The 14318-nt window shown below is 34.8% G+C and overlaps 1 protein-coding gene and 1 long non-coding RNA gene across 2 annotated transcripts; both read right to left on the bottom strand.

The window, feature by feature from the left end:
• Positions 1–18: 18 nt before the first annotated feature.
• On the bottom strand, positions 19–9327 carry LOC111498623 (ubiquitin carboxyl-terminal hydrolase 8-like). Its single transcript, XM_023149930.1, has 13 exons — positions 8886–9327; positions 8300–8503; positions 7826–7967; positions 7137–7196; positions 6954–7049; positions 5224–5565; positions 5002–5142; positions 4749–4919; positions 4263–4520; positions 1672–1820; positions 930–1490; positions 432–705; positions 19–297 (listed from the first exon to the last, which is right to left on the bottom strand). The coding sequence occupies exons 1-13, from the start codon at positions 9206–9208 to the stop codon at positions 184–186; spliced, it is 2835 nt and encodes a 944-aa protein (XP_023005698.1). The 5' UTR covers positions 9209–9327; the 3' UTR covers positions 19–183.
• A 3732-nt stretch (positions 9328–13059) lies between these two features.
• Positions 13060–13558, bottom strand: LOC111498705. Its single transcript, XR_002720852.1, has 2 exons — positions 13524–13558; positions 13060–13423 (listed from the first exon to the last, which is right to left on the bottom strand). It is a non-coding gene; the product is annotated as an uncharacterized LOC111498705 (long non-coding RNA).
• Positions 13559–14318: the final 760 nt, after the last annotated feature.

Here is a 14318-nt window from a genome sequence, read left to right on the forward strand (position 1 = left end):
CCCCCCCCCCAAGTGCTTTTCTTCTGGCTGTACACAAGTTTTCTTTTTCTTCTTTTCTCGTCTCCCAAACAGAATAAAGTTGCAAGGAAGTGATGTTAAGTAAACCAGAAAAACTCATTGGGGGAGGGGCTGTAGGGTGTTGTCTCACACTAACCTTCAAAACCATGTATAAACTTCACCACATTATACTTCTGGAATTCTTCTGTAAAATAAAACATAAGCAGCAGATGACTTTACAACATCTTCGCTCACAGGAAGAACTCGATCGTCGTCAAACTCATACCATTTACCACCATGCTGCATTGGTAGAACAAGCAGAATAATAATCAATGTGGATGAGGATCAGATTTCCAGGAACTTGAAAAGATAGTCTCCAAGATCGTACTCAACAGAAATCAGATTCAAGGTTTTTTGTTAATTGAAAAACTTACAAGAACATGAGCAGTATAGTGACCTGCGCCCATCCCTCCGTAGTGATTACTAACAGCATATAACATGTAACGATTGCTCAGATGGCTATTCTTGAAAGCTATGTAATTTGAAAAATCCAGGTCTTCTATTGGGAAATCAACAACTGTTTCCAGCTTGTTCTTCAAAAATCGGCTATACGAAAACCTTTTGAGATGAATGACAAGAATCTCAGGCAACCTCCAGAGATCCAACTTTTTTCTTGCTTGCTGAGGCTTCTTGCATCTAGGACAATACCTTCAAATTCACAAGAAAAAATCTCGAGTTCATCGTGTTTTCTATTATAGAACTTGAACTCACGAAAGCTATGCAAGCAAGTCTGTAATCAAAAGAACCTAAATATCGTCCCAAGAGAAATGTAATTAACTAGCTTTGGAAGCAGGTACGAATCCTAACGAGCATAAAAAGAAAATAGAAAAGAAAAGAGTTTTCCAAAATTGAATATGAGAGCACACACTAACCACATATCGTCGGGTCCTAAAGGCTCCTCCTTCAAGAAAGCTTCAAGGCACTTATACAAATCGACAAACTCTTGAGGTGTCCTTGCAAGAAAATGTGGTTTGAAAACATCGGGCAGTGAACTCATTAGACATGTATCATATTTATTAATCATCGTGTCTGGCCACATGACAAGAACATCCAACCTCTCAGTGAACTCAGAGATAACTAAAGGTTCATCCGGATTAATCAGGGTACCTTCAGAAGCTCCCCGTGATTCAGCCAAATAGAATACGAAATCAGAAGGCAAACTTGAGTTCACAATATTTCCATTGTTTGGTATCTCATCAGTATCCAAGTTTTTCGGGCCCGAGGCATCATCCATCTCAAAGTCATCATTACCAGAAATACCAGCTTCGCCATCACAGTTCCTAAGCGTATTGTCTTCAGGCATTTTTAACGGATCAAGAAACTTGAGGAACTGCTGACGAATATCTGATTCACGACAAAAGTCAGGCACTCTTGCTACAAATGGGACTCCAAATGTTTTTGAGCCTAAAATTAGCTTTCCTGAATTATCATGCCTGACACCATGCATAAAATTAATGAAGGAGAGAGATGAAGAAGGGGGTTAAGCAGTTTTAAGATGTGGAAAGCTTGCAGCATTGAAAAATATTTAAGCAATTCAAATGAAGATTGCTTCAAGAAGAAACAAAACTAGAAGACAATGACAGGAAATACATACTAAAATGAAAAGGAGCTTACGTTTCAGACTGTTGATGCACGTAAACAATCAACTTGGATGGTTCACTATCTCTTGGTAACCTGTAAGCAACAAGCTTGTCTTCGTTCCTAATCAATGCTAGCGAATCAGATGGATCCTCCAGAAGACGGAAGATACGATTCTTGTATACCTGCTCATTCAAATTAGAACTATAAACCAGATTGATGACGTTGCAGAACATTAACACACTAATAAGTAACGATATAATAAAATATCAGTTTACGTGTCGGTTACGTGATATGAGATACATACATCAATTCAAAGTTCAATCTGGAAGACAATAAAGGTACTTTAAGATGTAACTCAACATAAATAAAAAATCAATCTAGAAACCTCAAAATTATCTGCATCGATCTTGTAACACAGAATTCATCTCTTCCCAACCTTCAGTGACAATCACTTTAGGACTCTCAAACTTTCAGGTTTTAATCTCTTGCAACTATTTGTTTTTTCCAAAAAACATTAGATTTTTTTCTCTTGGTTTGTAGCTTTGGGGGGCTTAAGATGACAAATTTTGTTCTAGGATGAACGTTGGATCTATGCCTTCGAGGATAAACTTGGGTTATATTTTACGTAGATGTAACTTTATTACAAATATTTGGGACAAATTTCTGGGGGTTTTTCATAGCAGTATGGCTTCTAGCATAAGTTGTCGAAGTAGAATCAACGTAGTGCATCTCCACTTCTTTCATTTGACCAATGAAATCTTAATGTTTCCTGGGAGGGTGAGATGCAAATGGAAAGCCTTCAGGACTTTCTCCCAAAAAATAAAGGCATAGTGGGAAGTAATAAATAAACGCATCATAGATTCACGACTATTTCTACAAAGGGTGCACCAATTTGGAGAGGAGATAATCCAGGAGCCTTTTTGAGCAAAGTATCTTCTTTATTGATGGTTTAATTCCCAAAGGAAAATCTGATCTTTTCTTTTGAGCAAAGTATCTTCTTTATTGATGGTTTATTTCTACAAAGGGTGCACGAATGGTATAGAAAAGAGCAGAGACCTTTTCTTTTTCTGATGAAGAGAATAGTACAGTAAGGCTGATGGGTCTATAATCTCCCAAGGATTTGGCGTTCCTCTTCTTGGGGATGAGGCAAATAAAAGTTTCATTAAGGCTTGGGTTGATGATGGAATTCTCAAAAAAAAAAAAAAAAAAAAAAAAAATGGCAAGACTATGGGAATGCAAGTTTCTGGATTGAAGCAGGGATGGAGAATCACACGACAATTCTGAGTAAATATGACATGGTATAAAGTACCTGCTCAACATGACAATAGGAGCAAGTAAAATTTCTGCAAAACAAAGAAAAAACAGCAATTACAATTTTCCTCAACTTCACGTACATGAATATCCTCAACTTCACGTACATGAATACTTTTCTCNCCAATGCGTTTTTAGAATTCAGTGGTATAGCTATCTGGTTCAGGAGATTTGTTGGTCCCCAGGTCCTTTAGTGCATCCTAATCCCTTTTTTTGGTAAAAGGGGCATCAAGGTCAAGGGATTGGGATTTTGAGATTGGATCCTAATTTTCAATGATCGCCTGAAGTCTACTGCCTTGAGCCTTGGTGTATAATTTGCTGTAAATATCAATGGATTCAGCCTTTATGTCACTATCCAAAACCAGACTATTGTCATCTCTAGATAAGATCTCAACAAAGCTGTTCTTTCTTCTTCTTTGGGGTATGATTCTAAGAAAAAAAATTTGTAGCTTTCAACTCCCTCTAGTGTCCATCTCAATTTGCACTTTTGTCTGCGTGATGCTTCTTCACTGGAAGAGATATCCGAAACATTTGTTTTGATCTCAGATCACCTTTGACCAAAGTTGAGATTTATGCCTGCATCCAAATTGGCAACCCTGACAAGCTCCGAAAGTAGCTTGATACATCCGAAAGTAGCCACGTTACAATCCTTTAAAACACTCTCGAGGGTTTAGTTTCTATATGAAATCATGACCCAGCCACCCTAGAAGCTGGCTATTCAACCACCAATTACCAAACAAAGGCTCTAGGGAATGGTGTCCCATTCACATGTTCTCACATTTGAAGTAACTAGGTCCCCATCTTTGTTGTCCCAGAGTTATGTGGATCGGACAATGATCAGAAGTGATACGTGGAAAATGCTTTACCAAAGCACAAATGATATCAATACAAGAGCCAGAGATTAGAAACGGGTCTATACAAGGGTCATGGCAGGCCTTTCACGAAAGCTGGACAGAGTGTACTTTCCATTGGAGAGGGTGGAACCAGAGCACCGTCTTCAACGAATTTGCCAAAAAGCTTCATACTTTCCATAATTGGTTTGCTATTTGAGACTTGTCATATTAAAATCACCACCCAAGATCCACTGATCTGTGCACACAAATTTATTCTATATTATCTACAAGTATTCAATTTGTGGAGTGTGGTCCACTCCCCTTTGGACTTGTTTTTTGGTGGCTCTTTAATAATTGAATTTTTTGTGAGTGTGCATGCGCGCAATCACGGGCTGAAGATGGAAAAAAAAAGCCAAACCATAAAGACTCTAAAACAGCTCGTACACCAAAAAAGTAAGCAGGCACAATATATAAGCATACCTCAGCTACCAACAGGGTCTCATCCTCTCTCAAAGAACAAGCAGTGCTTAAGGCATCAATAAGATCTTTCAATCTTCCGGACTTTGGCACTGATAGGGTAAACGTAGAAGGCAATGTAATCCCATCACATGTAAAGACCCTCAGGGTCATACTACGCACTGATGTCGAGGGCAATGGCAGAGATAGGTACATGAATGGATCAAATGTAACTGATAACTTATTGCAAGCAGGGCACGCCAATGTTGACCGAAACTGACCCTACAATTATAAGAAGAAAAGAATAAATCCAGTTGAGAGCTAAGAAATTACCCAGCAACAGGGAAACGGATGAGAAACGCTTGTTCTAATCACTAAACTAAAAGTGAACTTTAAGAGACCATGTAAGCTTGCAGCAGAAAAACTAAGATGAAGGAAGAGAATGAGCAAAACCTTGTGCAACAATTTTATAAAAATTCTGGCAAAGCAAAGAAAAAAAAAACAACTCACCTGGCACAAATCGACTATAATAGAATCATTACGGGCAATGTGATTTTGCCAACATTCTTCAGCTACTTCTTCGTCACGGCGGCCATCTACATCCTTAGCTTCAAAATATGGCTTGCATTTAACGCGGTTTAGATCTTCATGAAGGCCATCCAACAAAAAGGCAAGAAATTCCTGCACATATGTTTTTAGCATGTTATGACACCAGATAGAGAGGAAGATCAAGAGTGCAAATATGAAGACTGATTATACAAACCTGGGAATCATGCTGATTATAACCACTGAATTGGGGAGCAAAATTAGAAAGTTTAAGTTTAAACATTCTTGGAGGCACTGATTTTGAGCCAGGGGCCCATAGTTTCCTGAGCAAGTCTCCAAATGCTGAAGCAAGCTCTCCCTAGATAAGACATTACAAATTAATTGAAAAGGAAGGACTATCTTAAAAGACCTAATAAGGCCATTATAGATAATAACTTACTTTCATCCCCAAAGGGTTTTCATAATTGATCTCCTTTTGAAAATTTCCAAGGAAATAATCAACAAGTTTTGGAGTATGCACCAAACACTGAAGAGCACTATTCATGAAGCAAGTATTCCCAAGATTCTGTAATCCTGTCAAACCCATGGAACTGGCTACCCTGAAACTGTTTCCACGTATCATAGGGCTGGATTCAGTCAAATAAGATTTCGCGTTATCCATAATCCCATTTATGATAATGGGGGACTCCTCAGTCTTTAGCTCTTCAGTTAGATTAGCAACCTTCTCATATCTATCCATCATATTGTCCAAAACATCATGGACTTGCAACTCAAGTCGGACCTGTTAGATAAGCAAAAGGACATTGGCTATGCATTATGCATATAAAAACCAAACAGGATCCTGTAGAGAATTTTACAATGTCTTTTACGAACAGCCAATTCTTCATGAGAATAAATGAAAGAATACAAGGGGCATAAAACATAATGGCCCAACCAAAATGAACCAAACTAAAACAAAAAGAGGTTTCAATCAAGCAAAGTAAGACTTAAAAGAACAATTAAAAAGGCACAAAAGCCCAAAAAAAAATAGGTAGAAATATGCAACCTAACAAGGGACCACACATACTCCTTAGGACTCTCAACCCCTCTCAAGATTCTATTGTTCCTCTCAACTCAAATGCCCCACAAAATCATACAAAAATTATAAAGATCACAACTTTTTCTCAACAGGATTTCAAGAAACATTTACATAACAAGGAAACTAGAGACTCCAGTGGGAATTAGTAATCCACAAGGAATGGAATAGAAGATGCCATTGGGTTGAAGCGACACTATCCTCGATGAGTGGATAATAAATCCATTTGACAATGCTTTTTAAATTCTTTCTTGCTTGTAAGAAATAATTTCATTGATGATCTGAAATCACAAAAGACTGGAAAACCAAGCCCGCAATCAAGGAACAGTTAAGGAAAATGTCCGCCTAGTGTTTCTGATCCTTCTTGCAAAGGGGGACACCATCCTTGGAAGAAGAGTAACTAAGGAAGCCATTTCCATACCTGTCACTGAGTGCTTAGGCTTAAGTGACTTAGCTCCCAAAGGAAAAACTTGACTTTCCTAAAATTAACTCCAAGATTGCATCACCGAACAAATTTTGCTCCCTCCTCAAAGTATCATTGAATCAACACACTTTAAATTTTTCTAAGGACACAAGTCCATCGATATCTCTGATGAGATCTTGAACGCAACAGGGGCCCACCATGAATAATCATTTAACCTAAATACATAACCATAAACTTCCGCATCTAAATCATGTAGGAGCAGGGTTTTATCTAAACTATAAGAATAAAGGGTGAAAACCAAAAGGATAAAGATGCAATTATCTAAAAGTAATGGCTTCACCTGCTGTAACGAAAAGATCTGCATCCTCCAAAATAATAGTTTCCCAAAATTCACAAATATCATCTTGGATGACACAAATCTTTTTGAATAAATCAATTGTAAACAATGAAAATTTACAAGAACAAAAAAACAATGACACAAATTTTCTTGAATAAATCAAACCGATACAATGAAAATTTACAAGAACGAAAAGAAAAATCTACATATGCATAGTCCACTTCCAGAAGCTCATTTAGTAGAAAGGTTTTGCACAGAATCTGTCAATTAACTCAACAGAAGAACGAAATAACTATTCAGCTCCTATTGCTAATAAGATACAGATATACTTGCCTCTTTAACTCGTTGAACAGGAGAATCATCAAGAAAATTGTTCATATTATTTGCGAAAAGCTGATTTGTTTGCCCTGAGAAGTCCCAAATGTGAAACTGCCAATTAGATTAGCAGGATAAATATTAGTACCATGGTACAACAAGTTTAATAAAACTTGCAATATTAATTGTAAGCTAACTTACCGGTTCAGAGCTAGAATTGAAAATAATGGAAGCTCTCTTATAATAGTCGGCTAAGTTATCCTGAAACGACAGTTTTCTATCAGATGCATGATATAAAGATAAGAAGAAAAAAAGTAGTAAACAAGAAATTCTAAGAAAAACATAATGCGAGGAGTGAATACATAAGAAAAGATCACAAGAGGTTCTGGAATGTAGTCAACGAAGATTAGCTCCAGATTGTTCAAATTACAGAATATAAGAGCAAATAAATGAAATTTTGTATACTTTGAATTCTTTGCCGAAGTAGAACCCAACGTTTCCAACCATCCCAGAATTTGTATCTTTACTTGGCTCCACATTTTTCTTTATATTGGAAAGTATGGTTAGAGAGGAATAGTAGGATTTTCTAAGAGAGTCTTTGTACGCAATCAAATAGCTGGGCAAGTTCACTGGCTCTTTCTGGCGTTACTTTCTTCGTTACTTACTAGCTAGAGATCCTTTGATAACCTCTTTGGGGCTTCTGGGAAGATACCTTATCTTCATTTGTTATTTTTTAATGGAAGCATTTCTTCTCTAACAAAGATTACATCCCAAATATTTTCGACAATGATTCTGTTATTGATAGCTTAGATGCAAAAGGATAGCAATCAGACTAAGTAGGCCAATTTTCAGTATTAGCAATAACTGTCAGGGCCAGATAGAAAAATCACCTTTCGATTTATCTTCACAGCTAACAAATTTGTCTCCCATGATACCAAGATCCTAATTTGCAAAGGAAAAACATCCTGCAACGTTTCTTCATCTCTGAAGAGTCGGCCAGCATAATTTGATGTTGTTTTAACGTCACTATGCCTATCAAATAATCAAGACATATCATTGCAATGCACCACTGCGAAAACCAGCCAAATTAAAAGGAATGTAATGTCTCACTACATGAACACTCCAAATTAAAGGCAGAAAACTGGCCACATTCTAGATAAAACTTTGTTGCTGGACATGCAACTTTTTTAGAAAGATCGTGTTAAAATGTTCTCGTATAAGATGAGTTGCCTTACTACAAGGCCTCCTCGTGGGCATGCCATAATTAACTGATTAAAAGTAAAAAAGAAAGAAAAGAACCGAAGGATCAATGCAACATCTCTCGGCCGTGGTTATAAATAAATAGATAAAGAATCATGCCTCACCGCTTTAGAGCCTGCAACCACAAAGCTTCCCCAATCAAGGCGTATTCACGACCAGAAGACCTCTCTTCAACACCATCATATTTTGTGTAAACTTCTTGTTTCCTCAGCTCCAAAAGAATTCCTGAATCATCATCTTCATCTGATGACACACTATATAAAACACCTACTACTTGATCGCTATCATTTTGAGTTTCCTGCAGCCACCTGAAATCCGATGCAAAACCAACGCTTCCTTACTCAACAAACACCAATTCACATAATCATAAACCAAACAAACCACATATTTCTTAGTTATTGTGATACTACAGATATAATCAACATGCAGATAAAAAAGAAAGAAATGAAAGAATTTCAACCGAGAAAGTTCCATCCATCCCCCATGCAATCCAAACAACACCAACATACAATCAAACCAACCACATGCCCACAAAAGAACTAAACTCCCAAACCCGCCAAAAATCGAACAACTAAATCGCCTCCCCCAAATCCAAAAACATCAAAATCCTAAACCCATTTCCCCCATTCAATTGAACTCCAATAACCACAAAGTAAAACGACAAAACCAACAAGAAAACCCCAAGAATACCTGAAGGGAACAAAGTAGACCTTTTCGGGATCATTATCGTCATAATCATAGTCATCGAGGAGGCGAGGGCGCTGTGGGGGGCGGGAACGGGAACCCACATCGAGGTCCCAGAAATCATCGTCATTGGGGAAGAGATCGTCCATGGTGAAAAGGGCTAGGGTTTTGGAGGCAAGAAGGCGAGCGAGGGACTTGCAGAGATGGAGAGTGGAGAAAGAGAGGCGAGAAGGGTTGAATAGAGAGAGAAAACGGGTGGGGTTGAGGTTGAGGTTGAAGTTGGAGAAGAAGAGGAGCGAGAAACGGGTGGTGGCGGATAATCGGGACATAAAGCAATAGCAGCTCACTCTAGATCACAGTAGAAGGTCTTGATTCGCCATGGAGGCTGCGTTTAATGGTGGCACCACCAAAGGGCCACATCTCTCCCTCTTCTTCTGCTTGTGGTTTATATTCTTTTCAGGAAACCTTAGGCTTTTACATTATGAGATGGATTCTTGGCTTTACGGCCTTTCCAATTTATGATTTTACATCTAAATTCCTACAAAATCAATAATATAACTCTCTACCAGAAAAACACTAGCAACTAACGCTATATCGCGAGCACTCCCCTCAAATTCCACACACACAGAATTCGTGAGGATCATGGGGTGGGATGGAAACGAAAAATATAATCTCGTCATTCACTTCATTTAGCCAACGAATAAAAATCTCTCCCCACTCTCTCTATTCTCTTCCACATTCTCATTTAAACGAGTAGGTCCTCATAGGGTCAATAGACATAACTACATTACCTACTTAACTTGATATAAAAACTATTCTGCCAAACAAACCTTAAAAGTTTCAGGAGGTCATCAAACACGTTTTAACCTTAAAGTTTACCTAATTGAGTCACCGACAATTATTTTACTAGAAAAAATAATAATAATAAATTATATCAAATTTAAAAAATCACAAATAAGCATATTTAAACTATAGAATTATTTTACCCATTTATCAAAATATAATATTTAATTTAGCTATTTTTTAGTCATATTCACTCCCACAGGCTGTTTTGGGCCTTTGCCGCACGAAGGTTCATTTGGAGGCCCGTGGGCTTATTTATGAGCCCTGTTCTCGTGGCCCAATTTTCTTGTTTTTTTTTTTTTTCTTTTTCTTTTTCTTTTCATGTATATATATATAATTTCACATTTTAAGAAAATCAAGATAGGTCATGTTTAAATATAAAATAAATCCCACCTACAAAATATTAATTCTAATTTTGAAAATATTCAAAATAAGTTGAGAATTGTGTAAATATTTTATAACTAAAAGTGGATTTTGAAAATTATAATAATCTTTTTTCTAGTGCATGTACATTCCCATATTGGTTCAAGCTTGGAAATAATTGAAGAGAAGAAACGGCGACGTTTTGGATGGGGCAAAAAAGAGGCAACCCTAATTCTTTGGATTCCTCTCTAACCCATTTGAGGAACCACAAAATATTCAATATATTTCAAAAGCGAAACATTAAAGTTTGGTTGTCACACACCCACCATTATATTATTTGGTTTCAAACCCTTTCAAGCACCAAAATATTTGGTACAAAAACCGTTTATTCTCTCCCTACCACTTCATTACTCGTAGACTTGAACGTTTGCACGAGTTTAGACCTGAAACGTCTTATTCTTATTCCACTTTAAAATGTCTAACTTGACATTAGGTTATGGGTATTGAACGTTTAAAAAATCTTGATATTAATCTCTATTTTCTTATCAAACTACAGGGACTAAATTGTAATATTTAAAATCACAAGGATTAGATTCTAATTTTCTCCTATTCCTACGTACCCAATTTAAGATTTCAAATAATAAATTTGCTTATTTTAGCGTACTCGTTAGCAGATATTTTATGTTATACCCTGTTACTTATTGAAGTAGGCCTCACAGTTTTAAAATGTGTGTTTTAGTTTTACATTTGATGCTTATTTTTCTTCGGGACCTCACAAATGGATATCAAAAGTTAAATTGTATTCCTAAAAATAAAAATAATAATAATAAATAAGGAAATTCACGTGGAGAATGGAAGGTTGACATTGGAGAATAAAAAAGGAAACAGTGAATTAAGACCACAAACAAAAAAGATCTCCAACTTTAAACAACTCTTCTAGCCTATGCCCTGTCATTAGCTGGCCTTTACCTTTGGTCCCCTAGTTTGCCTCCCCACAACATTTTCTTTAAATGTTTTTTTAAAATTTTATAAAATAATAATAATAATAATAATAGTTACGACCAAATTAAAATTAAATTGAAAGTCATCGATAAAAATGTAATATTATAAAACTTTAACTAATATAATATTTTAAAATTTAGAAACTAAATAAAAATTATTAAAAAAAAATCTTTAATTTTTTTATTTGTAATAGAAGTATAATATTTCATAAAAAAAAATAAAATTTTAAATCCGTAATAAAAATTCAAAATATGAATTAAAAAAAAAGACACATATAACGGAACTTTATAATGTGTGGCGATGAGTTGGAAGAGTGAGGAATGAGTCAACTTCTATGATCCAACGTGGCAAAATGATTAGGCCGTTCCAATCCGGGTTATTTAAAAAAGACGCAAAACGTGGCATCTAGTGGTTGGTATGACTCATCCGAACTATATACATTGAATTGGATGACGTGTGGACCCCACACTCCCACTCTATAAAACTCGTGGCCAGCGTTATCCACGAGTCCCTTTTGTTCGTTACGTGGGGCCCACTTCTCACGCCTTCTTTCTTTCCTCCCTCGGTTCGCCACTAGAAAAGGAAAAAATAAATAATAATAATAATTTTTTACATTTTAGTTATAAAAAAAATTGGGTACTAGAGAAAGAAAAGAACAAAATATTTTTTTTTAATTTATCATTAAAATCAGGAAAATAAATACAACCGACCTTAACCGATATGTTTGGAATTAATTATTTATTTATTTTAAAAAATTTGGATTATCCCTTCAAACAAGAAATAGGGAGACAAATCATCAAATTTGTTTGTTTGTTTTTTCGTATAATATGTCAAAATAATTAATTTTAAGATTACATTACATAATTATAATTTAGTTTTTAATAATTTTTAAAAGTTACCATTTTTTTATTATAATCTTTATAATTTAATATAACTTTTTAAAAAATATATTTTCCATATTAGGCAAGAAAATAGTGGCTTGACTTTAAAAAATATTAATTAATAGGTTTAAAACGAATATGATTGTAATTTATTAATTATTAATGTGATTTTGATTTTAATTTTTTTTTTTGGTTAAACATTTAAAACTTTGTCATTAATTCTTATCAAAATTTTCATATATGTAAAAAAAATATAACCATATTTTTTTACACACGAATAAATAATAATAATAATAAAGTAAAATTTAGGTAAAGTTAATTATTTTATAGACTTGATTAAAGTAAAATAAAATGATGGGGGAAGGTATCTTTAATGGCATGAGGAGAATAAGAAATATGGGAACCATTTAAATGATTGAATATGATGTGTTTGGATGGATGGACACATCATACATCATGGTCATGCAAATGCCTTTCATGCCTTTTTGACCATTTTGAATGGAGAATAAAAATGTGGTCTATTTTTCAAATAATAATGATTATTATCGCTCTATTTCCCTTTTTTATTTTTCACATTATTTATTAATGTTCTTTCAAACTTTAATATATATACATATAAACTGATTGTCTACAAACAATAACACAGAAGGTATTCGTGTAAGCTGATTTGGTCGGTTAATCAAAGGGCATCGCATGGCTTTACTTTTATCCATAAAATGGACCCTACAAATGATAAAATTGAAATGATTTTTAAACTCTTCAAACCACATATTATATTTGAACTAGGAAACAATACATATGTTACATAATTTCAAAAATTAAAACCAAAATTAACGATCATGTAGGATTATAAAAAAATCAAAACTTTAAAATTTGTTTTTTTTTTTTATTGTAAATAAATTTTGCATACGATTATTCACACTACACGAGTTGAGTTGGAGAAAACCTTTTAGACTAATATGAATTTTTGGGTTAGTGACCCAAACAACTCAAATAGAATCCACACACGTAACTCGTTAAAATAAAAGGTTGAATTGGGTTGTCGAGTTGTTTTTTAAATTATTTTATAAATTTCATAAATCGAGAATATCAAACATCTTGCATTTTATCATTAACATCAGTTACAAACCTTAAAATAGTTGACCCAACAAACAAAAAAGGTGAAGACAGTCACTTACCCAAGATTTTTAAGGGTTGGGTAGTTATGGTTGTTAGACGAACATGACTCTCCACAATGGTAGCATATTGTCCACTTTCTTTGAACTTCCTCAAAAGGCCTTAACACCAATAAAAAAATGTATTATTTAATTATAAACACATGATCACTTCCTAAATTAATTAATGTGGAACACTTTCATCTAACACGGGTCACGTTCTTAAGCTAGATGAACACCGAAGTGAGAATTCGATAGTTGCATATTCGATCCTAATGGTCTCGATTAATTTTGTTTGAATCTAAAAAAAAAAAAACATGATAATTTGACATTTGATGTAAAATAAAAATTATTACTTGCCCAACTTTGAAGGCACTAAAAAAAGGGGAGAAAATGCCAACCTGTAAATAATCCGAAATGGCCAATAGAGCGCAGAGTTGTCCCACATGGGAAGGAAGAGCCAAAGCACTTTTGAAAAGTCTCCTCAGATTCCAAACCACTCCTTTTGAACGAACACCCACGTGCTGCCTTACAACCCACACGTGTACAGTAAATACATTTCCACTTATACCCCACGAAACTTCGCAAATTTTCCTTACTTACCCAATAAATAAAAATATATTAACAGCCAAACAAGGATTTAATTATTTAATTTATTTATTAACCAATTGCTGACTCAGAAAGCAGAACCAGTGGTAACAGGCAGAATAATGAGGTGTGGAGAGAGAAAAAAAGACATGAACACAATACACCCACCTAAATTAATCTGTCATTAAACATTAATTAATTAATTAATTAATTAATTAATTAAGCATTAGAAAGCTAAGCTTCAAAGGCCTGACTTTTAGAATCCAATGGCTACAGTTTTCCCCTTTATTTTTTTCAACAAAATTAACAACTCTTTATATTATGCCATTAAAAAAAATGGTGAAGGGGCACGATTGTCAAAGTTCTTGAAAAAAATTTTAATTTTAATTTTAATTTTTTAATTCGGTTTTTTTTTACCTTTCCATACTAATTTTTTTTGGTTACTAATATTTTAAATTAAAAGATAATATTTTAGATTGGTACCTTCCATTCGAAAATTAAGTACTTGACAGTGTTGGATGATAAAAGTTTCACATGGACTAATTTTGAGAAAATTCATGGGTTTATAATCAAATAATACTCTCTCTATTGGTAAGAGACATATTGGA

The sequence above is a fragment of the Cucurbita maxima genome, unplaced genomic scaffold (assembly GCF_002738345.1).
Source record: "Cucurbita maxima cultivar Rimu unplaced genomic scaffold, Cmax_1.0 Cma_Scf00025, whole genome shotgun sequence".
Lineage (NCBI taxonomy): Eukaryota > Viridiplantae > Streptophyta > Magnoliopsida > Cucurbitales > Cucurbitaceae > Cucurbita > Cucurbita maxima.